The 25,176-nt window shown below is 46.2% G+C and overlaps 1 protein-coding gene across 1 annotated transcript in view; it reads right to left on the bottom strand.

The window, feature by feature from the left end:
• Positions 1-452: 452 nt before the first annotated feature.
• The window catches only part of Kcnk9 (potassium two pore domain channel subfamily K member 9), a 37,118-nt gene continuing 12,394 nt past the window's right edge, over positions 453-25,176 (bottom strand). The window contains exons 2-3 of the mRNA XM_051202561.1: positions 6,046-6,957; positions 453-911 (exon numbers count right to left, since the gene is read on the bottom strand). Coding sequence (XP_051058518.1) covers positions 6,089-6,957 — 869 coding nt within the window. The 3' untranslated portion in view covers positions 453-911; positions 6,046-6,088. The remainder of the gene's footprint in view (positions 912-6,045; positions 6,958-25,176) is intronic.

Raw genomic sequence — 25,176 nt, 5'->3', positions numbered from 1 at the left:
AGTCTGAAGATGTACCCACTCACCAAAGCTGTAGTGCTTTGCTGTGGATATCCCATGATCTTATTGCTAATGGCGCACTCAACCCCCCAGGCGCATGCAATTGACTATTGAGCAACGCAATGCAATGCAAACCAGGATTTGGGTTGCTTCCAGGGATTTGCATTGGAATACCCCATGTCTACTTCAGCCAAATAACTCATGCTTGGACCTGCTTTATTCTTGGGCTTCTCCCCCCCACCCCCACCCCGTGAGTGCTTTCTAACTCTCTGTCCCTAAGGAGGCTGACCCATGGGAAATTTGCTTCTCATTATGTTCAGCCATGAGAAACAAACATAGAGGAACACAGAGGACAATGTTAAGTCCACGGGGGAAGCAAAAAGGGCAGGAAAGACTTTGAAGGGAGGACCAATATGTTCCATCTTTACCTCCATGCTGCTAAGCAACATGGAGCCCCTCCAGGAGGACAAGAAGAGGTCACATGGCCATAGCAGGTACATCTCATGGGTTGGAAGGGAAAGGACTGTGCTCTAGAACATAACAGAGCAAGTATCTCAAAGACAGAGGTAACATATGTAGCCCTTGATGGCCAGGGCAGTGACATGACAATAAGTCACACTTCTATGGTATTGAATGGGGAGAGAGTTTGGTGGTCATCGCCACTCATGAGGTTGCTGCTAGGTGCCAAGGTGGCCCAATAGATTTGCAGGCAAGGGACCCTACAAGGACCATGTCTCTGTGCCTTCTGTCTAGGTATACTGGGCCGTTCCCACAGGTCTTTAGGGGAAAGGGTGCTGACACTCGCCCCACGTGGAAGAGGTCCCCGGGAGAGGTCAGAAATCCGAAGCCTGCTTGGGCTTCACAGTGAGACCCAGCATCCATGGACGCCTCTCTTGAAGATGCAGTTAGGTCCCCTAACAGAGGAAAACAATATTTATTATGACTTATTTATTCACAACAAAAGCAGTAACCACAGAGGTCCCCAGAGAGACAAACATCAAATGCATAAATCAGGGCTAAACAACATTAACTACATTTTTTTTTTTTTTTTTTTTTTTTTTTTTTTTTTTGTCAACAGTTCTTCAAACCAAGGGAACAAGCAGACAACAACAGCAGGTCATAAGCACTCTACAAGACTACGGGCCTGGAGTCCTCAAAAATACCAATTATCAAGAGACACAAACACAGTGAGGGAGATGCCCTCAATTGGGGGTTTAGGGAGCAAGACAAGCAGGTGTGGGGTGTGATCTTGGATAGTGTCTTGGATTCACAAACAAGCTCAGTAGGACATTTTAGGGACACTTGGGGAATTATACAGATTATATTCCTATATTAGATGTTCCTATACTAAGTTTCTTAGGTGTGACAATGGCACTACTATGTGAGAGAATGCACTTTTCATGGGAAATATACAATGTTATCTTTGGCTGAACTACCTAAAAGCTGTAGACATCATGACCTTATCTTCCAACCATCTCAGTGTTGAAGGGGGTAGGTACTGAGGCTGGGGTTCTGGGTAAAAGGTCTAGAAAGCCCATGGTGTTGTTTTATCAACTTTTCTGTCACCCTTGGATTTTTTTTCAAAATTGGTGTCTGGAGATCCTGATCATGGACTTGTTTTCCTGAAGCAGCAACCTCTACCAACATGTGGTCAAGATGGACCACAGAAAGTCAATATAAGCCCAGCACTGTAGGGAACCATGATGCATTACACCTTGTTCCACATAATGATCAATGCTCTATGCCTGCACTGTGTCTCTTTGCCTTCCCAGCTCTCCATCTCCCACCACAATTTTGGCTGGGTCAGTCTTCAAATGTGACCAGATCATCCAAGTCAAAGGTCCTTGTGCGAAAAGCTCATCTTGTGCTAAGTGCCTCCTAGATCTCGACCCTCACTGTGTCATCATGTCGAAGAGAAAGCTACAGAGGCTCAAGGAGTGAAATGACTTCCAAGAGGCCAGTGACGCAAGACCGAAGAACCATTCCCTGTCCTACTACTCTTTCCTCACCTAGGATGCTTCTCAGGTCCTGAAAAGACCTTGACTCTGGAGGAAACTCCATCTCAGATGTGTGTGAAAGTCATAGCCACTTTCAGGACTAAGCCGCAATTAACAGCAAGCTTGGAGCTGGCAGGATGGACACATTCTAGCATAAATCTCAGATCTCTTACCTCTGTGACACTCTCAATGAGTCTGAATTAGGACTCAGTGTTTTAGAAAGAGCATGTGGAGATGAGGCTGGGAGCCCCCCATGATGGGTGATCATTTTCTGATCTCTCTCTTTCTCTCAGAGCACACAGACAAGGAAGTTTCCAAGGAGCCCTCATTCCTCTAGATTCAGGCTAAAATAGTTTGGCACTGGGACTCAAGATCCATATAGCTTTCATATCAGGATGAAACTGATTAAAACAATGACCTATCTCATCTCACCTGTGTGCTCTCCAGATGTTGTCTCCATCAGGAGCACAGGAAACACACAGGTGTGTCCATCTACGATGACCATGTTGAGTGCTGGCACTCCAGTCAGTAAATCACCTGTCATGGCTCTCACCGCCTTCCCAAGAGAGTGATAGACTGCATTTTTGAGCATGGGATTTCTGGTCTTAGGAACTGCTGCCCTGGCCTCCAGGCTAAGTGGAACAACCAGAAAGCATGGATCTGGTTCCAGTTTGAGCCTCACAGAGAATCTCAAAAGTCAGAGAGGGTGATTCCCTCTGATGTTCAAAGTCTAATAGGCTAATGGGTGAGACAGCACCTTCTTCCTGGGATGGGTACCTTTAAGGGTAAAAAATGGGATCAACACTAGCAATCGGCAAGCCCAGAGCCCTGGGTTACTCCATAGCACTGTCTACTTCTTTCTGTCCTCGATGAAATAAAGATGGAGATCACTTAGTGAAGAGTTCAAGTGAGTCAGATATCTTATTAAGTATATACAAGGCAAAGTAACTTCCAGGAACTGGACAGCAAGCCAGGCTCCAGTTCCTGAAGCTGAATCCCTTATGCAAACAACCTAACATGAGGTTATCTTTCTTGCTATTGAAGGGGTTTGGTTAACTGGAGGGAAGGTTACAACAATCACTTGGCTGAAAGAAGTTGTCAAGTTAAATGAGAGAGGGAGAAAGACCTTGGCCAGAGACATAACACAGTCCAAGAGGAGGATATCTTTGGAATGCTGTGCAGAACATCAACAAAGCAGCCAGGACAATAGCAAAACAAAGTGTGAAGACCTATATTCTGGACACATGACCTTACGTATGTTGACCCTCCTGAATCTCAGTCTCCTCTTCCTAAAATGAGGGAACCAGTGGTGGATCCCTCTGCCTGGAGGCTCTCGGCCTCTACTAATGGGTTCTTCATGGGAGTGACCCACTCCCATCTTTCCAAGAGGAAAGTTCTTTAGAACTTGACTTCTCCCTGCCCTCACCCCAAGGGAACACATCACTGGATGTGCCCAAAGAATAATCTCACCAGGTTCCCTTCTAAGGAAAAAAAAAAAAATGGGTCATTTGAGAAGATCCACTCACAGGAAGGTAAGCCAAGATTCATTCCCTCCCTCTACACTCTTATGTTGGGCTTGAAAGAGACAACTTGGTGCCCTTCCTCCCAAGGCTGAACTGGCAATAAATAGCTGAAGACTTGGGAGGGGTTACAAGAACAAATTCACTCTACAAATCTTTATCTTGCAGAAAGTGGGGGTGGGTCAGCTATGTGAGAATACAGAAGGTGTTGTCTATACTTCTACAGGAAGAGGGGATCTCCCTGCCACTTTTCACAGATACATGAGTGGGAAGCCAGCTCTGAAGATAGGCTGAGCCTATGTCCCTGTGATTTGACTCCTGGGCTTAACAACTGGCCCTGTGGAGACACAGGGCAGGGTCCGTCCTCCACTGGAAGGCTGAGCCAGGAAACCTTGGTGTCGGGGAGTCCACCTTCTAGATCCTTCTGAGTAGGGTCTGAGAGTGGACCCTTGGGTCTCACAGTGCCTCAGCGCCATATATAGATGAGAGGTGATCACACAACCTGCCCCCCATTTGAGGGCAAATCTTACAACAGTTTCCAGGGGGATTCCTACATGTGTTCCAGGAAGCCTCCTCCGAGGCATGAAGTGCTCTGCATATAGGCATCAGGATTGTCATGCCTGTGACCCAAAAGAGTCAACAATCTCTTTGCAGAGCAAAAAAGCATTCAAGAAGAGTGATTGTTCCTATTCTCTGGACAGACGAGAACCCTGTGCAGGGCATTCCGTAGGACAAAATCTCAAACAAGTGATCTGATAAAGACCTTGGAGTTTGTTTATGTCAGCTTTGGCCAAGAGAGTGTAAGGTTCACAGACTCCTTTCGAAGGTCCCGTATCCTAGACGAAGGGGGGGATTTCAACAGGGGTTGTAGCATTTAGTGCATGCATTGACTTTCCAGAGGAGTCCTGGATGCTCCTGGTTTCAGCCCAGTGGCACACATGCTTGGGACTGGTGGCATTTGGATGCTGTGTCCTTTAAGAAATCTTCAAGACCAGTAAGTGCGTTCCTGGTGCGTGCGTAGTGGAGCCAAAGCCCATTCCCATCCAAAAGCCAGGGACTTCCAGTGTACAAAGAAGGGGTGGAAGGATGAGTGAGGAGATGACAGGATGGCAATGAGGGGAATTAGAGGCTGAGCTGCCCCCGCGATTGAAAGCGCCTACATACCATGTGCCATATACTCTAGCCTAAGCTGTCCCCTAAGGGGTTACCCTTCATTTGAGAGTGGGGAAGAATTTCTCCACTACCTAGATAGACAAAAGCATCTCCTGAGATAGGCAATTTCCCAGTAGGCCAAGATACAGCCTCTAAACTCTTCCTGAGACCAACATGAACTTCTCCCTATTTATAGAGCAATTGTATTTAGAGAATCTTCCCTAAAATATATATATATCTCTCTCTCTCCATATATATATATGTATATATATTTAAACAAGGAATACCCTGTCACTTTGTTATTAGGAAAAGAAACCACATTGCCACTCTGATACCCATTCTCATCCAAGCATTCCAAAACTAGGACTCTTATCCATGCGGGTAGAGACTTCAGACTCATCACCGTCATAGTCATCATCGTTAGGAAAGAGGGGAATAATAAAATAGATACTCTTGGGTCCCAACAATGTTCTTGTTTACCCCGACAACTACAGCCGCAGTTGGAACTGTTGGAACTGGAGATGCTGAGATTAAAAACGTCTCGAGTAAGCTGACGCTGGTGGCTTTTGGCTTACTCCTTTGCAACCTTTGCTTCCTTGTGTTCAATGATGCATACCAGTTCCACAAAGTACGTGCTTCTCAAGATGTAACTTTAAACTGGAAAGCTAACCTGATCCCTGTGGTCTTGCCCACCTACACCCTAAAGAACAGTGAATGGCATTCAGAAGCCAGCCATTTGAAACTATGGCCATGTGATATGTCGTGGGTCCAAAAGTGCTTTTATGGGATGTGCTCAATTTGGCAAGGCGATGAACCTCGCAGGGTTTAGTTTGTTTGGAAGCAGCCTCAAGGAGACTGCTGGTGAAACTGTATGAGTGAGAAGGGACGTGCATACCTGATACTTTCCACCTTGTCGCACAACACACCTGCACACAGAAGCACACATACTCATTTTGCACATTCGCACATACAGCCACCCAGTCCTTGGGGAAGAACAGAGGAGTTAGGTCAAAGACATCACTACAGGGAGGCAGTCAAAGGCTTCGGGTTGGGCATCATCCTCTCAGCTCTGTCTTGGTGACCTTGTTCTCATACCTGTGCTAGGAAAGCCATCCCAGAGAGAGGAGGCAGGGTAGGGAGAAATGTAAGGTATAGGTCTGCTGGGGAGAAAGCAAGGAATCCATGCTTCATGCTCAGATGCGAGTTTCAGAGAGGATTTGGGCCTCTATTTCCCCTTTGGACAGCTCTGCCTGGCTGGAAAGGTGGGAAAGAAATGAAACCAGGAAAGGAGGGAAGAAAGGAATGATGGTGACTATAATCACAAAAAAGAGTAATAATAAATAAGGAGGGAGAAGAGGAGTTGGGCCAATGGAACTTACATCTGCATGACAAATGACTCTTCTGCCTACTTCCCTCCCACACTTAGATGGACTTGCGACGGAGGGCCAGCCTGTGATTCTCTTCGCAGGCGTGTATCCCGTGAATGATGGTGCCAAATGGGGTCTGGAAACAGGTGTGCTTCAGTGTGTTTGGGGAGAGCTCTTGAATTCTGCAGGAAATGGAGTGGACAGTAGCCTGGACATTCCTGGTACCCGCAGCAGAAGCAGGAGCAACGACAGCAACATCTTCAAGGACATCATCATCATCATCATCATGGATGCAGATACCGCGTGGGAAGCAGAGAAAGCACAGGGTCCTGCCGTATCTCTTCAGGAAGGACTGAGCATTGAACCTATGGCGGCCGTTTGGAATACGGATGATCACGCTGTTTGGGTTTCCAGCAAGTATCTGCGCAACTTCTCCCTCCAGCAGCTCCTCATCAGTGTTCATGGTCAGGAATCGCAGGACCACAAGATTGAGAAAGGCACCGATGACGGTCAACCCCACCAGGATATACATGAAGCTGAAGGCCACGTAGAAAGGCTTCCTCTGCAGGGCACCTTTGGACTGCAGGGCCACAAAGTCGCCAAATCCAATAGTAGTCAGTGTAATGAAGCAGTAGTAGTAGGCGTGAAAGAAGCTCCAGTCCTCGCAGTGGGAGAAGGCAGCTGCCCCAAGGCACAGGGTGCCCATGCAGGAGAAGAAGCCGACGGTGACCATGTTTTCCATAGAAACATCAGTGTTGCGCATGCCACAGCACTTCTTGAAACGCTTCAGCAGGCAGCGCACGAAGGTGTTCATGCGCTCGCCCAGGCTCTGGAACATGACCAGCGTCAGGGGGATGCCCAACACAGCATAGAACATGCAGAAGGCCTTGCCAGCGTCTGTGCCGGGTGCAGCGTGCCCATAGCCTACGGGAAGGAAAAGAAGAATGGGGACAGTAGTCAGGAAAAGTTCTGTGAGGTTCGGGAATAAAGATGGGAACGTCAAGCGTTTCTAACAGTGAGGAGACTAGGGCATAGAAAGGCAGAAGTACCAGTTCAAAAGTCCCATGAGCACTGGGGTAGGAGGGGTTTGCAGAAGGGTCAGTACAAAGGGATTTGGCGTGCAGATTAAGCAACTCTAATCTCAAAATGTAAAATATAAATTTCAACAGAACCCAAAACTTCCATTTTGTGACTGTCTCGTGCAATCCAAGCTAACTTCAAACTCGTGTAGATGAGGCTGCCCCTGAACTCTTGATCTCCTCTCCCTTCTACCCTGGATCCTCCACCTTCCAAGTGCTGGGGTTATAGCATGTTTTCCATAGAAACATCAGAGTTGCACTCTCGAAACTTTTGGAGTATTAGCATGATGTGACAAATAGAAGGTCCCATACAGTGAAACTTTGAGCTGGATCTAAAGTGCTTGCATTTACACTGGAGTACTTCTCCGGAATAGTTCATCATATAGATACAAATATCCCCAGATCTGAAAATACCCCAAACCCCAAGCACCACAATGAGTAAGAACATTGTGAATAAGTGATGTTTATTAGCCTTAACTACCAAACCACCTGGAAGGCAAAGAAGACTTCCTTGAAAAAATTATCTCTTGTAATAGGTTGATATCTAAGAGGCTGAGGCTGTGGTTTGATGTCTAAGAGGCTGAGGCTGTGGTTTGATGTCTAAGAGGCTGAGGCACGGCCATGTTCTTAGAGGAACAGCATATGTACCACTAAGAAAATTACCAAAGTACAGAAGCTCAAGAGAGAAAACGGAACCTCCCTACCACGGATCCACATAAAGGGTGAACTCTGAAAGAGCAGACACTGTGTGCCAGCTGACGCCCCCTCTGCCTAACTGTAGAATGACCCTAGTCAATTAGGCTAGTGACTCCAAGCCCACAAACAAGAAAGGCAGTGATTGACTTAGCAGGGTAACTAACCTGACATCTTCAGAACGGGGGCGGGGGGGGGGGGGTTGAGCCTCGTATGTTGAGAGAACGAAGCTAAAAACAAGTATTTAAATTGGGAGAAGCCAAGAAGCCATGGCGGAGCTGGGGGAACTTGATTTTGTTCACTTTGTTCATTGCTATCTGCCACACCTAGTCAGTGCCTCAAAGGTGAAAAGCTGGTCTGGTAATGGGCTGTAATCTTGTATCAAAAGTAACCTTGGTATAGAGGGAACACATAGCACTCAAAGACCTTAGTACCTATTGGTTCTAGTTCAATATTGCCCAGAAAGAAAAAAAAAGTACACCATGAACAGTGTTTTAAGGCTAGAACTCATCTCCTAACCCTGCCCCGTCAAGGAAGGTGACATTTTTGTTTCCCCAAGCCACATGCTCATGATTACCTCATCACCTGTATTATGTTATTCCCCGGAGAATCTCTGTCAGCTGACATGTGGAATGATGATGTTTCCAGATGGATTGTTGGCAGATCTTCTGAGACCAGGAACATAATAGGAACCTACCAAACTCAAGTCTCCCTCCTCCCCGTTTGCAGTCCATATTCACTTGTCTGCTACAGTTCATGGTCTCTCCAGAAGACCTGGCTTCATTCTCTATGGCCCCCAACCCCTCTATCCCAGCCAGCACTGAACTCTGTTGCCTCACATACCCATCATCCCTTGCAAGGTAAAATAAATGACATGGCACAAAGTTAGAACCAGGCCAGAGAGGTTAAGAGCTGGGAGACAGAAAAGCAGAGAAGGACTGCAATGTATAGTTTGATAGAAGTCAGCCATTGTGAAGAATGAAGAGAGAAAAAGTTTGAAAGACACAAGGTACAAAGCCTCAGGAACCTGGAGATATCAAAAAGATGTTCTAGGAAAGAAAGATAAAATGAAAACGGAAGAAATGATGGCTCAAATCGACCACATTTTGTAAAAAAACAGATTGACAAATTCAATAATCTCTGCAAACTCTAAATACGGTTTTTTAAAAAAAAGGCACATATCAGCTAAGTGATAAGAGAGCTAGAGAGGCCTGCTGGAAGAAGGCAAGCAGAGAGAAAAAATGATACAAATACTATGGAAACAACACCACTTAGACTACTGACTTCTTCTAATCATAAGCAGTAGAGGTCAAGAAGCAATTGGAGCCATGTCAGTGCAGAGTCAAGGGAGGAAAACCATTAACTAAGAATTCTACAGCCAAGAGGGGAAGAGGAAAACATGAGGGATCAGGAAAATTGAGTTGAGGGATGGATAGAAGAGAGCAAGTAAAAGAGATGCCTTAATAGAGGGAGCCATTATATAGGTTTAGAGAGAAATCAGACGTTAAGAAAATGTCTAGAAATCCACAAGAAAGACCCTAACTAAGAATCTAAGCAATAATGGAGGGGCTACCTTAAATGCCCTTCCCCTATAATGAGAGTGATGACTGCCTTAAATGCCATAACAGAGCCTTCATCCTGTAGCTCATGAAACCAGAAGCAGATATTCACAGCTAAGCACTGAGGTGAACTCCTGGATTCCAGTTACAGAAAGGGAGGAGTGATAAGAAAAGGGGTCAAGACCAGGTTGGAGAAATCCACAGAACCAGCTGCCCTGAATAAGGGGGAGCTCATGGACCCCAGTCTGATAGCTGGGGAACCAGCATAGGACCAAACCAGGCCTCCTGAGTGTGGGTGACAGTTAGGAGTTCTGGGCAGTTTATGAGGCCTCTGGCACTAGTGTTTATTCCTAGTGCACAAATGGACTTTGGGAGCCTATTCCTCATGGAGGGACACTCTCCCAACCTAAATACAAGGGGAGGGCCTAGGCCCTGCCCCAACTGATGTGACAGACTTTGATTCCCTGTGGAAGGCCTCCCCCTCCCTGGGGAGTGGGATGGGGGAGGGATGGAGCCAGTGGGAGGTGTGGAAGTATGGGAGGGAGAGGGAACTGGTATTGATATGTAAAATAAATTGTTTCTAATTTAAATTTAAAAAGGAGGGGGAAAATCCATGTCCAAAGGAGACAACCTTTTCAAGGGTGGAGAATTCAACACCATCAGATCTTCACAGGACACTTATCAGAGGAGGAGACTCTACCCAAAAGAAGACACCAGGAGGAAATCTGGGTCTTCGGCAAGGGGGGAGGGGAGTGAATCATGTGTAGTAAATATAAAACACCCAGGCAGGAGTCCTACTCCTCCGAGGAGCTCACCTGCATACCAGACATCAAAGCCAGATGGGGTGGAAAGACAGGGGGCTCTTGGGAACTTCAGTAAGCACCTAGCAGTTCTACATGTGGTATATTTAACGGAGGAAATCAACACAGCACCATACAGGTCAAAAGCTGTGAGCTAGGTCTCGCCCCCCCTCCATCTGTCGCTCATGTTCAAGTCTAGTTCAAAGGGTGCTTCCGAAGCCTCCAACAGAAGCCTTTACTTATTTGTTTATTTGTTTATTTTTCATTTAGGCAAGGTCCCTCTCACTCTCTAGTATAGTCAGTCTGGCCTGGAACTCACTACATAGCTTTGCCTCGAATTGTCACCCAAGTGTTTGGAGGGCAGGCATGAGCTGCTACTGCAAGCATTCCGAAGCCATCTTTGAATTCTCACGACAATGCATGCAGACTGGCCTCGTAGTCAAGGTTGGCACTTGAAGCAGGCCAGTTGGGCTTGAGCCCAGACTGCCACCTTAGAGACAACAGTCAGGATCCTCCATCCCCCAGCCTCATTCTTTTGTTTATCATGTTTACTGTGACTGTCCAGGGCCTGGTGCCTGGTGCCAGGTGAGGGTGCCATGCTACCTCCTCCAGCTGCCCAGCATGGAGAAGGCAGCGGTATTGGGGAATTTGATACTGGAAAGGAATGACAGACAGAGTTTTATCACAGTAGGGATTAAAGCACAAATCCCCAATGAAGGATGACTCAGGGTGGCTTTGAGATGTGCTGGGGAGGGAGCTAACCTCAGCCCCTTGTGCTTCTGGGATAATTCCCACTTCTGCCCACAATGCAGCCAGCCTCCCATTCCTCCTGCTGAGAGCTCCCAAAATTCTCTAGACCTCACTTCCCTCTCCTGTAAAGAGGACGTGAAGAGACACAATCTCTTTAAGTTGTGTGGCGGTTTTTAGTTTGCTCTCCTGGATTTAGCCTTTCCTTTGGAAGAGAGAGGTGTCTGTTACCACATGCTAAGCAGTCTTATTCACAGAGCCCTCTGTGTTTTGCAGAGGGAAGCTTGGCAGACTGTTTTATATAATGAAAAAGTGTGCACCCCTCTATGTATGTCTCTGGTACCCCAGAGGAATGTGGTCGGCTTCCTGGTCAGTTTCTTTTAACCTTGTGTCTTAAAGGTGCAAAGGAACACCAAATACGTTTTGTTACTTGTAAGTGATTTTTTTTTCCTGGAATGTGGGCAAAGGAAAGGGCTGAGATGGCTTCCGTCCATAAAATGTCTCAAAAACCCTGTCTCGTAGGGCAGCGTGTTAACCCCTGAGGCACCTGTCAACGCCTACACTGTGATGTAAACCCCAAGCCACACATAAAGTTGCCTAGGATGGGACACACTCCAGCCTCCAAATATCTCAGGCTTGGATCCACAGCATCTCCTTACTTTTAAGAATAGCTGGGGCTCCCTATCTTCCTCCACACAAGCTTGCTTTTAAAAGCAGCTCTGGAAATGCTGTCCACAAAGAGCCCACGGGGTGGCGGGATGGTGGAAGCTTTGGCCTATGCGGGTCCTCAGCCACCCACCAGAGGTACAAGGGTGCCCTCTGGCGGGCCATCTATCAATGCAAATCATGAATCGCAGGCACAGATCCCATCTGCCCAGGTTCCCTCACCGGATATGTTCAAGGATCACAGGGGAAACTCACCAAACTTTTTTCACTGACAAAACTAATATTCCACAGTGGGGTTTTCTCTTTGAAAGTACCATCAGTCAACATCATTTGGGCACAGATAAAATATAAGAACAGTAATGAACAGTGTTTATTGAGAGCACATGGTACCAGGAGCTGAGCTAAAAACCTTTTTACACTCAGCAACTTATCTCCTTGGGGAAAGAGGGTGCAAAGTAACCCCAGATGAATTTTTAACCTTCCCAGGTAGTCAGTATTCTCCTCAGCATGGATGAGGCCATGCCCATGACGTTGGGCATTTAGCATAGTGATTTTCTAAGTTCCCATGCCAAACTGATCTAGGCCTTGATCCTAAGCCCCTACTGTGAGCCACACCCACAGTGCAAACGGGGTGCCTTCCTATTGGCCCTCCCATTGCAGCCACACAAGGCCTTCTTCACTTTCTACCATGTCTTTCCTGTACTCTCCACCATTCAGAAATCTCTACAAGAAAATCAAGGACTCATGTTTGGCTGATGTTTGAGAAGTCTGTGATAAAATAAAATAAAATAAGATAAAACCATACTAGTTGGCAGCCGCTGAGACTTGGGTTGGCATGGTTCAGCAGGAGGAAGTGCATGCTGTTTCCCTCCCTAGGCTAATGGTGTCAGCTCAAATGGTTTTGGGTCCGTTATGGTGAAGCAAGACTTAGGGATGATCAGAGGTAAAAGAAACCCTGTGACCTTGACAGGAAAAAGCCTGAGCTGTTTGAGTGACAGCCTTCACATTCCACATGATCTCTGGCCTCTGACTTCTATCTCTACAGCCGTCCATTATGGAAGCAGCCTGGATTATTCACACTGATCTCTGTTAAGCAGTTGTGTCCCTCTCCCCAGAGCCACAAGAGAAGTGGATTTCCATATCTCCAAATGAGGACTTCGGCTCACGGTCTTACTGCATGCTGGCGTATGATGCAGCATGCCTTTGTGGGCTGTGATGGTACGGGGAGTTGGATGGATTCCAGGGGGCCACCAAGGTCCCCAAAGACAAGAATCTACCTATTTGAGCTTCTTGATGAAGCTTCACAGTGAGAGAACCATGCCCAAGTGGAGCATTGCCCTTGATACCCTCCCTTCAAAGGCAAGGATGACAGTTGCTGGGGTGGACACTTGTGCATCTGTCACAACCGATTCCCATCAACCAGCATTGTGAGACACCACGAGCAAAGGGCACAGGCAGGCACTGCCAGGGGGTGTGTGGTTGCCATAATTACTGCGTGGTAACAGTCAAAGATGGATGATCCTAGTCTTAGTGGTCTTCTTCCTTATCTCAGCTGTATGGCTGGGCAAGTCACCTAACCAGACAGGGATGGAGACACCAAAACCCAAACAGGAAAAGAAGTGAAACTATCCCCACCCATCCAATCCTGATCATCTTCTGGACTCCCAGCCAATTCCTTTTAGTTTCCTTTCTGATTTTTAGACTTTCCCCCTTTGAGAGTTGCTTGCTATAGGAATAATAATTTCTCACTGGAGAAATTCACATAATAGAAACAAGAGAAGACACAGGAGAGATGAAAATTCAGGAACATCTACTCTCCATCTTTTCACTGAGACCTGGGAACCTCTCCTATGTTTCCCAAATTCTATTCTTCAATGTATTTTCCATGGCTTTGAGAAAAACTGCACGTAAGCAATTATAAGGAAATGCTAACACTAGTCTCTTGCCAAAAACATTCTTCATAAGCATCATTTTTAATTCATCAGCTCTAAGTAGAGGCGCCACAACTTCTTCACCTAAATAGACTAAATGGGGGAATGTGTTGGACTCTAATTTGCTTCTGTTGCTAAAAGCCATTTGTATTTTAGCCAAAAGCACACTGTTCCTGGCCTGGGAGGTTTTACTTCAAAAGCAAAGATGAGAAACCAGGTAAGAGCCAGCAAGTGAGCTGGACTGGATCCTAATACCAGGGAGATCTGTTCTACAGTGGCACACCCACAGCTGTAGTTGATAACTTTACTTCCTAGAGGAAGATGTACTTGGGGAGGGCAAGTATTTTCCCAGCTCCAATAAATCATAAGCGGTGACAGTAAGAGGGCCACCCTGGGTTCTCTGACCCCAAAGCCTCAGCTCTTCTCAAGGTGGTATGTACATGGGTGGACGGATGCAACCAGGACTAGAGTCTGCAGGTGTGCAACATGTTCCCTAGGGAAAGAAGCTGAAAAGGATAGAAACACACGTGCTCTACACTAAAAGATTAATGTTTGTTTCCTGGGAGGGTTAGAAGAGAATGGCAGAAAGGATTACCTAAACAAGTAATGAACAAGACCTTCCAAGCCTTGATGAAAATGTTAATCTCAACATCTGAGACGCTTAACAAATGCCAAAAGGGATGATCTTCAAGAGACCCATGCCTAGACGCATCATGTTTAAGCTACTATGAGTGCAAGGTGATAATGCAACGTTAAAAGCAAACGAGGGAAGCGATTCAGACGCATCATGTTTAAGCTACTATGAGTGCAAGGTGATAATGCAACGTTAAAAGCAAACGAGGGAAGCGATTCATTGTTAGAATGACTCCACAATAAGGTTCATCAGTGACTTCTCATCCCAAAACAGAGTCTAGGGGGCAATGGGATGGCGTGGCCAATGCACAGAAAGAAAGTGATGGCCAAGGATTTTACACTACCTTAAACTATTCTGCAGATTCACAAAAATTAAGATGTTCTCGGACAGTGAATTGGCATGGCTAAAAAAACAAAGACATTAAGATATTCTCATGTAAACAAAAAACAGCAAAGGGAAAAACTAAAAGTATTCATTGCTAACAATTTATACTACAGCGAATATTTTTTAAGTCCTTCTGATCAAAACGAAAGAACTTAGTAACTCGGATTCATAAAAAGAATTAAAGAGTCTCAACAAAGGTAACTACATATGTAAATATGCAAGACCATCAGACCCTATTATTCGTAATCTTCCTCCTTCCATGTAAAATTCAACTACTTAGCTTACAAAGTAATAATTATAAAGTAGTGTCGAAGGCAGCTACTTAATAATAAAGGAATGACAAATAGGCGCCCTAATACTGTACAATGAGAGAAGGAATGGATCTATGTTAGGGAAAAAAAACCCTTTTGTAAACCACTGAAGTTGTAATATAATAACAATATCAACTCCAACTAGCTGTTCTTAAAGATGCCCATTGTTATTTCCAGAGACTGATTCAAAGCATAAAAGAAACAACACAAGAATCAAAATGATGCGCTGGGAAATATCTACTTATCACGAAAGAAACCAGTAGTGGAGCAATGAAGGGACAAAGCAACACAGAACCCAAGCAGAATACTGGCAGACTTAACACCTTCCAGATCAGTAAGTACATTAAATGTAAATTAACCACACACTCCAATACGCAGTTGGAAGTTGGCAGATAGACAAAAACAAAACAAAAGCTATGTTCCAAGGATTTGCTGCTGTCTACTAAAGAATCACTTTAGGTCCAAAGACATGAGCAGACTTAAAAAGATGTTGCTTTAGGTATGAAATGCGCAGAACTAGACAGAGGTAATGGTTGCTCAATTCTGAAAGCTAAATACCACTTGAAAGGAGTGCTTTCCAATACTGATACATTATGCACTTTTGCCTAAACTCAAACCGGAACATGGAGTTGCCGGGCTTGACTTCGGAAGCGCATTGTTCCCAGGAGTTTTCATTCTAGGTCTCCCATCTCCAAACCCATGTTCTATCCTCAACATCTCACCACACCACCAGAATTTGGTTCTTTGTAGAACGCAGATGCCCTACAATAATGATGGAGTTGCCTCCAAATGAACGTGGTGTGAGTCAAAAATAGTGAAAGTCAAAAGCGCATTGAATACACCTGCCGAGCAGCAGCAGAGCAGCACACCACTCTGTCAAAGGACAGAGTTGTTGCCATGTGTCTTGAGGGAGCTGCAGCATCCCCCACTGTCTAGACCATATAAGCACTAACTCCAGGGAAGACAAAAATTCAGAATTTGAATTTTTGCTAAACATACATTACATTTTTTCTATAGCAAAATTGAGCCATCATAAGCTAACCCTGTCTAAGGAAGAATAGCAGACTACATATGTGTAATGGGATCTCCCCCGCTCTGTCCTTGGTCTGGGAATGCCTCGTACTGTGACCCCATCCCAGCATCATAGAAGGAGATTCTACTAAGGCTGTCTGCCTTAATGTTCTCCCAGAATGATAGCCTCATACTGAGAGTTGAGGGCTAACTAAATGGCAACGTGTCTATCTTCCAAATTGAAGTATATGGGACTTACAGGTCTTTTGGGGATCCTAAGTATACAATGCATTGGTACTGCCAAATGCTACTGACTAGTAGTGGCCAGGAGCTCTAACCTATATGTAGCAAGGTCTGAGCCCTGTCATAATCTTGCTGCCCAGACCTCAGCGTTCACCAGGGACTCTCTAATAGTCTGATGCTGCCAAGTTTGGCAGAGCCTGGTATGGGCTCCTACTCTAGACTCATGTTAGCATCAGAATTTGATATTTCAGGAGAGAACTGGGGATTAAGCCAGATGCCTACATATATGGGTGCATTATGAGGATGGATTACTGCTGTGTCTCGTGACATTTGTAGGATCCCCATCTGTTATCTCCATAAACACATTCTTTAGCTACTCACATGATATCCATATGATGGGATGCAGAAATAATGGCCCCAATGTCTATCATCATGCCCAACACACACTAGCTACTAATGGATATATCAGTGGAGTCAAAACTACCAGCCCTGTGGTTTCCAAAAGGGCAGGGGGTCACTCTGTTAAAGTGTATTATATCTCAAGTACATAACTGGGAATGGCAAACATCATGAAAATATTTTATGTCCATTTTCTTTTACCATAACATAATGAAAACAGGAAATTTCCTTTTGTTCTATTTGCTTTGAGTCTAAGGAAGATTGAGGTTCCCTCCCTCATCCCAGGGCCTGGACCAGTCTTGACTTATCCACTATATACAAATTCTTGTTTAATCAACACTCAAACCTCAGATCCAAAGACTTATGAAGACATACTTTCAAAACCTATAAAGCACTCTGCAAACACAAGGCTGCATTATCAGCTCAGGAAAACCCATCTTCTACAGCACACAGAGGCCTATGCTGAGTTCATACCCCTGTGCCAGCCAGCTCCACTCTCGAGTAACAAACGCCTGATTGTCTAGTACCTGTCTGTTCCATGCTGTGAGAGAACGCGTGCCTTTTGCTGTGCTATACAAAGACTTGCCTAATGCCCAAGTCCTAGAACCTGAGAGCAGAAAGGGGAAAACTAAGCTTCAAGTACTCTCCTGTCACCCAGAGTAGCAAGACAATGGCATAGAGGACACATGATAAGCTAGATATAGGCCTAGATGTGCCTACCCCAGAGTCCCCTGAACAATTAATTCCCTTGGGAAACAGATTTCCGGTTTCCTGCCCTGTGTTGTGGGAGGGTGAATATGCTGTGCCTGAAGAAACCACCAGAAGGTTAAGAGTAAGCTCAGGGTGGCTGAGATTGACCCAGATGCCCTGCATATAGCAGGGAAGGATGGGACTGTTTCTAATATTTACATGAACTGCATAAGCTTCCAAAACCTTGGGTGCCCAGGGCCCATAGCATTGAGCTTCCCTCTCTTCAGTGCTCAAGGAACAGAGCTTCCAGAAAAGAAGCCAGCCTCATAGCACGTCCAGATCCTGCCAGGAGGCTGGGCCATCAACTGTGTCCAACAGACAGATACGTCCAATAGACAAGCAAGCAGACATTCTCCTATCCCTGGACCTGACATTGTCTAGCTACCCCTCATACCCCTTCCCTTTTTCACCAACCATTTTGCCCCATACCCCTCAGTAAGCCTCAGATCCCTGGCTTTCCGGATGGTCCCTCTAAGACCACAGAGCTCTTCCCCCTTCAGGCCATGCCCCAAAGCTCTTTCCTCAGCTGGAGTGACAGGAGACGACAGAAAGACTTCTCGGTAGCTCTTGAGCTGAAACTTGGTCTTTTCTAAGAGTCTTTTGTTTGGGTATCAATTTGATCCACCACCACCACCATCTCTTGTTACAGCACCATGCTCAAATCTTTCCAAGCATCTAGAAATACTACAAGAGTCACATAGTTGATTGTAAGTGCCAAAATCATTGCCAGTGGTGGTCTCTACCAGAGAAACCAGATTATCACTGTAACTTGTCTACCATCTACTGTGGGGCTCAGTGCAACGGGAAACACAGATTACTGTATTGGGGCAAAAGAGTAGATAGATGATGGATGAAAGGATGGTTACTTGAAAATGGATGGGGTGAGCCAGTGGATGGATAAATGGGTGAATGGATGATGAGTAGAAGATGAATTGATGAATGAATGAATGAATGATGCATGGAATAAGGATGGGGATAAAAATGAATAGGGAAATGGATGGATAGTTGAAAGTTTGATAGAGGATAGAGAGTGGATAGAAGAATGGATACATAGATGAACAACGGATGGGCAGGTAGATGTATGGAATAGAAAGGCAAGAGATTCATGTGTAGTTGAGGAATATATGGAGAACAGATAGATGAATAGTGGACAGACAGATAAGTAGATGATGGATGGATGGATGGATGGAAAATAAATGTAAAAATGAATGATGAGTGGGCAAATAATGGAAAAATAATGAATGCATGACTTATGAATGATAGATTCATAGATGCATGGGATCCAGTTAGAAAATGGATAGGTAGATAATGGATAGACAGATAGATAGGTAGTGGATAATGAAGAGATGAATGGATTTGCACATGGAATGTGTGATGGGAGATGGATTGATGGATAGATAATGGAAGGTACCCAGGTAAATGGATATATGGAATATGAATGGGGGATGCATGGGCAGATAGGTGAATAGATAGATGACTAACTAATAGTTCAAATAAGCAAAGGGGAGGAGGAAATGGGTAAACAAATAGATGAGGGTGAAACAAAGGCTTTCTGGAAATAGATGGGCAGGTGATAGGTAGAAGATCTGGGACTAGCCTAACATGTCAGAATCTGAGTATCCTGCTCTCCTCCATTCTCCTCTCAAAAACGCTGGTGGGCAAGCTGACAGCGGTAAGGGGTGAGGGTTAGACTCATGTGGCCTCTGGCTGTCAGGCAGTAGATCAGTCTATCTCCTTCCCTGCTCACTAGGACAGGTGTGCAGGGCTCCACCACCTCTGGTAGTCACGAGGAGCAAACAAAGCAAAGCACTCACTCCTTCCCTGACTCCCAAAATAGCCTCTCAAGGCTGGCTCTCCTGCGTTCAAACCTGACTCGGCAGATTTCCCAGGCCCTGAGCTGGGCTGGAGGGACAGATGAGGAATAGGTTCTATGACTCCCAGCAGGTCCAGGGAAGAGAATACCAGAGTATGTCATTGCTTTTGGAGGGCTTTTGGAGCCAAGATGTGTTGGGGACCTTATGATCTTTAGTATTTGAGAAATCTTTCCTATGACAAATATTCATATCTCTTGTAAGTAAACTGAGGCTCAGAAAGAAGAATCTGAGGAAAGTTGTACACGCTTGATTGCAAGGAAATACAGCCAGCCCCCACATCACACTGTGCACCTGGAGAGCCATCCCAAAGCTCCTCCTGGTGAGAGCAGCCACCCTGGGTCACCAAGGAGGGTCTCTCTGAAGAGAGAATGGTAGATTACTACCTACAGCGAGTGAAAGGCAAGCCAATGACATGGGACCTTGGAAAAGTCCCTGGGGCCCTTTGAGCCTCAGTTTCCTCATCTACAGAATGGAAACAGGAAGGAAGAAGGTAGGCAAATAAAGTTGAAACCAGACCCCTGCTTCACCTTCAGTGACCCTGGCTCCTGTATATTTCTCATGAGCATGGGGGGGGGTGCTGCAGATGACTTCTGAGTGTAGGTTAATTAGCCTCACCTAGAACCTAGGACTAGTCTGAGCAGATAATAAAATCAACTAGGAGATGGTGAGAGCCTAAATTTGGAGCCTAGCAACCTCCACCTGCCAGCCCCCGCCTCCCTGCTTCCCCTAAACCAGCCCCTACTCCTAGATGTCACCAGAACCTCCACTTCTGACCTTTGCTATGCTACTCTCTCTGCTAAGGCCCTTCCCCCTGTCTTCTGGGGCATCTGCCACTCCCTTGCCATCTGTAGACAGGACCAGCCAGCAGCAGTCACCTGAGTGAGCAGCTAAGAGTGCTGAATCTTGGCTGAGGACACCTCCTGCAGGAAGGCATCCCCCACCTCACCATCCCTTGGTCATGGGGATACTTATGTACCACTAGCAGGTATGTACTGGTTAGCCTGGATGCTTGTCACCTGCCCCCCACACACACACATCAAGGAGTAGAGAAAAACCCGTTCCAAACTCTCTAGCTAGTCATTGGACAAACAGTGAAACTAACAGGCAGCCCAGACAGAACTAAAAAATCACACTCTAACATGATCTCAAAATAGACTCCAGCTCACAATCCCCATGGCAACACCCTGGGTCTGAGAACTGTCTTTAGAGAAGGAAGGCAGAGGGGTGGCCCAGACTCTGGACACTCCATGTAAGAGATCCCGCTGTCCACAGCTGGTCTGTTGGCTCTCGAGCTCCACTGAATCTCCAGGGAAAGGGGCAAGGGTAGAGACAAAGCCTGGTGAGTCCAGTGACTGGGAAGTCCCCTGCCATACAAGGGCATGACACGGGCAAGGGACTGAGGCTCGATGGCATCTGAATCCTCCATGCTCCATCTCCATTCTCCTCAGCTTTAGGGTATCCATGTGCTGTGATTAACCAATCCTAGGTTCAACCCACTCACCACTAGCTAAGTTTTGCCTGTTCAGACTAGTGTGAGGCCCAAGAGGCCATGGCCAGCAAATCTTCCTAGGCACTTAAAGATGAAGAAATACAGGTCCAAATCATCGCCTGACCAACACAGAGGACAGCCTTGTTTTTGCTTATAGTGCCTTTGGGTGGTGAGATGTCAACTCTGTCTTTATCTCTATCTTGGAAGAGGACCTTCTGCTCTTGGCCTTGCAGCCCCCAGAACCATGGGACATAAACTGTTGCTATGTATAAGCTCGTTACTATAGCTTGAACCAAGCCCCCCCCCCATGTCCTTGCCTTACCCAAGTTGACCCCTGCTTGGAAGCAAGTGCGTGTCTCATGCCCATTTCCTGGCCTTTCCCATTACCACCCTATGACGTCACAGCCATATGGAAGAAGTGAGTGTCATCGCTTGCTAACATCAGACACTCCCAGGCACAGACCCTACCCCACTGATCTCTTCCTTTGAGCCACCTGGTCCCCCAACTGCAGGGACCTGGGAGTTGTGCCTGAGACTAGCAGGGACTGGCAGCTTCCCTTCCTGCTGGCAGTACCTCTGCATAGACCAGCCAAGAACAACTCAGGCTCAGCATTGGACAGCAGCAGTGGGAAGCAGTAGCCTGAAGTTGCAATGTCTAAGTCCTGAGGGTGACAGAGAGGAAGGCAGCCTAGCTGTGGTCAAGAGCCTCTGCCAGACACTATCTCTAGAGCACCCTGCCGGTCTCCTGCCCTGTTTTCTACAACCCTAACCTAGAATATAGCCACTCTAAGGAGCTGGAAGAGGGGAAGCGTGAAAAGCATCCATCTCCCCACACACACACACACACGTGTGCCATTCATGTCTGTCTCACTACTCTTGGTACTGCAGCGTGTTCTACTGCAGGCAATGATATGAACAATAATGAGCCATTCGCTGTCTTTCTGCCTGGCTCTGACCCAGAGACCAGACAAGTGCCTCATCCACACTGTCTCATCAGATCCCTCAGAGCCTCTTGGAAGCACCCATCCCTACCCACTTCATCACAGCTAGGAACACGGGCGGGAAAAAAGGGAAGGAGGAAGCGTGGCTTATGTTTGGACCTGGCCCTGCAGATTTCCTGATGGACCTGAAGGCTTGTCTGGGAGCTAAGTGAGGGCTGCTGATGGAGGAAGTTCTCACCACGCAGAGGGTCTGCACCTGATATATAGCACTGACTGCTTTCTCCCCTCAGAGCCAGAATCCTAGAAGCTTGTTGGAGTCAGCCTTGCTAGGGACTCTGCATAGTCAACCCTCCATGAATGTGTGGTCCCCAGCAACCTAGTGCTGCCTGACCCCCATAGATTTCTTCCTACTTGGTAGAGATGTCAGGGCACTGACCCTGGGATTGAACTGACAGATGGACAGCTAACAACGGGACAGTTAGGCAGCACTGTGCTAAGAGCTCAGAAAGAGGAGTCCTAGTGGGGAAAGGGACCCTTTCCTAGGATTCCCCCTTCTGAAAGTTCCAGCAGAACCTGAGAAGCCAGGCGTCCTGAGGCTCAAAGAGAAAAGAGTGAAGCCAGCAGACACCTTGGGCCACACAGAGAGCCAGATGGGTACAGGATGAACCTGGGCCTCCTGGGAAACAGACAGCCTCCTGCTAGACCACCCACTGCTTCTTGTAAACACCTGCTGTTCAGATTCATGGGCTGCTGTTTTTCAAGGATTTGCTTTTCTGCTGTGAGACCCAGAGCATATTCTAGAACAGTTAAATATAGCTCTCATGAAAGCCGTCCCATTTACATGCCTATGTTCATTCAACAAACGTTCTGAGGGCCTGCTTGGTGCTAGACACTGGTGGGTGGACAAGCCAGCCACTGGCAGGTAATAACATGGTCCCTGGCCAGAGGCGCTGAGGGCAGGGGACAAAGTCTGGCTTGGGAAAAACTAATGTAACATAGGTTGACAGATGCTTAGCTGGAAGGAGCCCTAGGGCTGCAGACACACAAAAGGAAGGCATCTAACAGCAAATAAAGGATGTGCAGGAGAAGGGTGTGTGACTCAGTCTGCATGGGGCAGGGGAGTGGAGTGACAGTCAAGGCTACATGTCAGCAAAAAGTTGGACTTCCACGGTCATGGTAAGCAATCACGGGGGTCACAAAGAGCCACCGATGGCTTTCAAGCAGGATAGTGACTTGATGTGTGTCAACCCCAGCCTTGAGCCACCACTGATGCATACAACTAGAAGGAGGCCAGGTGTGGAACACTGTCAGAATAATACAGTGTTGCGTAATGCCTGTGGCCCTCCTCCCTCGCCAGCCCTTTAAACAAATGCTTATATCATCCCCAAAGGAAGCCAAAGGGGAAAAAAAATAAAATAAAATAAAACAGGCAAGAGCCTTGCAAAATGCCCAGAATGGATCTAGGCTAAGCTGGGGAGCAAAAAGCCAGAGATGAAAATTCTTCCCAATGGCTGGGCCTCCAGAGTGTGGGGTAAGGGAAAACTTCAGCCAGGAACAGCGGAGACCAAAGGGAGTACAGCAGCTCCCTTGCCATTCTAGCACTGATGGCAAATGCTACCTATAGGAAGGAGAATGCATTGGGGAAATAGGGTGCCTAGCATCCTGCTTTATAAGGAAATACTGCTGTTTCTAAGGGCAGGTACTTAAGACGATGGGACCACTGATACCCTGTTGGCTTTTGAGTCCTGTCCTGAAGGATGGGGTATAGAGCAGATGTCCAGAGAATAGGAGGAAAGGAAATTAGCCAGAGACAGGTTCACCCAACCCCTCACCTCCTCCCCTCTAATCTCAGGTGCTCCCGGCCACCACCAGCTTCTTCCTGATCATCCTCCTCCCCTCCACTCCAAGAAGTCCTCCCCTGATGCCAGCTTCCTCTCGTTCACACCTCCTTCTCCTGCACTCTGAGGGGCGCTCCCCTCCCAGCACTGATTTGGGGCTCCATCACCAATTCGCACTGTAATGGGGTCCCTGAGGTTATCAAAGCAGTAGCTGGTGGCTTGTCTTTGGGAGAAAGCCCCAGGGTTCCATCGTCAGCCTTCATACTTAATAGCCAAACCTGTGACCAAACTCACTTCACACTCACAAGTCTAAAGCCCAAAAAGAGAAGGCAAATGCAACCAGGTGACCCACTAGGATATAGAGGGGGAAATGTTGTGTGGGTCTTCTAGAAAAGTGTTAGGGTAATCTTGGCCAGAATAACCCTTCCAAATCTTCCTCATCCTTCCTGTAAGAACACAGGAACATGTCAGGAAAGACAAAGCAGAAACATTAAAGGAGCTGAAGCCCAACATGACCCTGGGCAATGGACCCTGGAGACTTGAGTATCACCATCACTCACCTGGGTATTCCAAGGCCACAGCAGCCTCTGCAGAGCCAGAGTTCGGTGTGGTCTTCATTTCCTCCATGTTCTGAATATGAATGCAACGTCGAGACTACATACCTGTGCAGCTCAGTGACATTTGTTCTCCGTGACGGCGGCACCTAGAACACTTGCTTCCTTTTTGTCCCTTCTAGCCAAGAAAACATGAACCTCTAAAACATCCCTACAGAAGTGAGTGTGCATGGATCCTCACATTACCACACTGGCTTTTCACCTATGTTTGTATCTTTTGTTACAAGCCATGTCAAAATCTTCCTAGAAGAAAAAGTATTTTTAAAAAATTAACATTTATATAACAAATGCTAGTGAAAGAAATCATTAGGATGGAAAGGGAGGCCCAGACAAAAAAAGCATCACACAATAAAGAAGCTTGCTATCTCTTCCAAGAAAAAAAAAATAAACAACAAACATGAACCTGCATGCATCTAACCATATAGCTTCAAAGTGCACAAAGTGAAGGAGACAATGATAAACCACTCTAGCAAAGCACCGAATAGGACTCCAGTGGATCAGGAGCCCAGCAGACTTTCAACAGCAATAGCAGTATAAAGCAAGGACCCAGGGACACTGAAATATGTGAGTGATGGCACCTAATTGTGGTGGTTCTGGGGTGGTGGGGAACTGGGCAGATCACGTGTGCCAATTAGGCATGCAAGTTAACATGATAGCCTGATACACCTTGTGCTAAACTCACTGTTTTCCAACCCTTGAGAAAGAAAATACACTTGAGTTTGAATTACCAGGATTATGTAGAACATTACCTACGACAGAGAAATAAATGCTCTTTTCAAATAGGACTCGGCTAAAGGTAAATCCTTTAGCAACAAATCAAAACTCCCTCAAAATTTAAAATATAGAAACTGAGTGTTTGAAATGAGCTTATAGATTGTGACACCCATCATGTGTTAGCTGCCCTAAATGTTTAGAATGCGCAAAAAAAAATTTTTTTGTAGTTATTATCCTCCACATTTTATAGATAGCAAAGGGCAAAGCATAGAGAAGTCAAATCACATGCCCAAGGTTGCTCAACAAAGGACAGTCAATGGTAATCAGATCCAAAGCTCATGATTTTTATCTCTCTGCTAACAAGCTTTCATATGCATGTATGCTGTATGAATTTAAAACTCACTCGTTTAACTCTTGAATTTAAAAAATAAACCCATAAGTTATTTCTAGATAATTGATGACAATA

This window comes from Phodopus roborovskii, unplaced genomic scaffold (assembly GCF_943737965.1).
Source record: "Phodopus roborovskii unplaced genomic scaffold, PHOROB, whole genome shotgun sequence".
NCBI lineage: Eukaryota > Metazoa > Chordata > Mammalia > Rodentia > Cricetidae > Phodopus > Phodopus roborovskii.
This window is presented reverse-complemented; position numbering and strand designations above follow the sequence as displayed.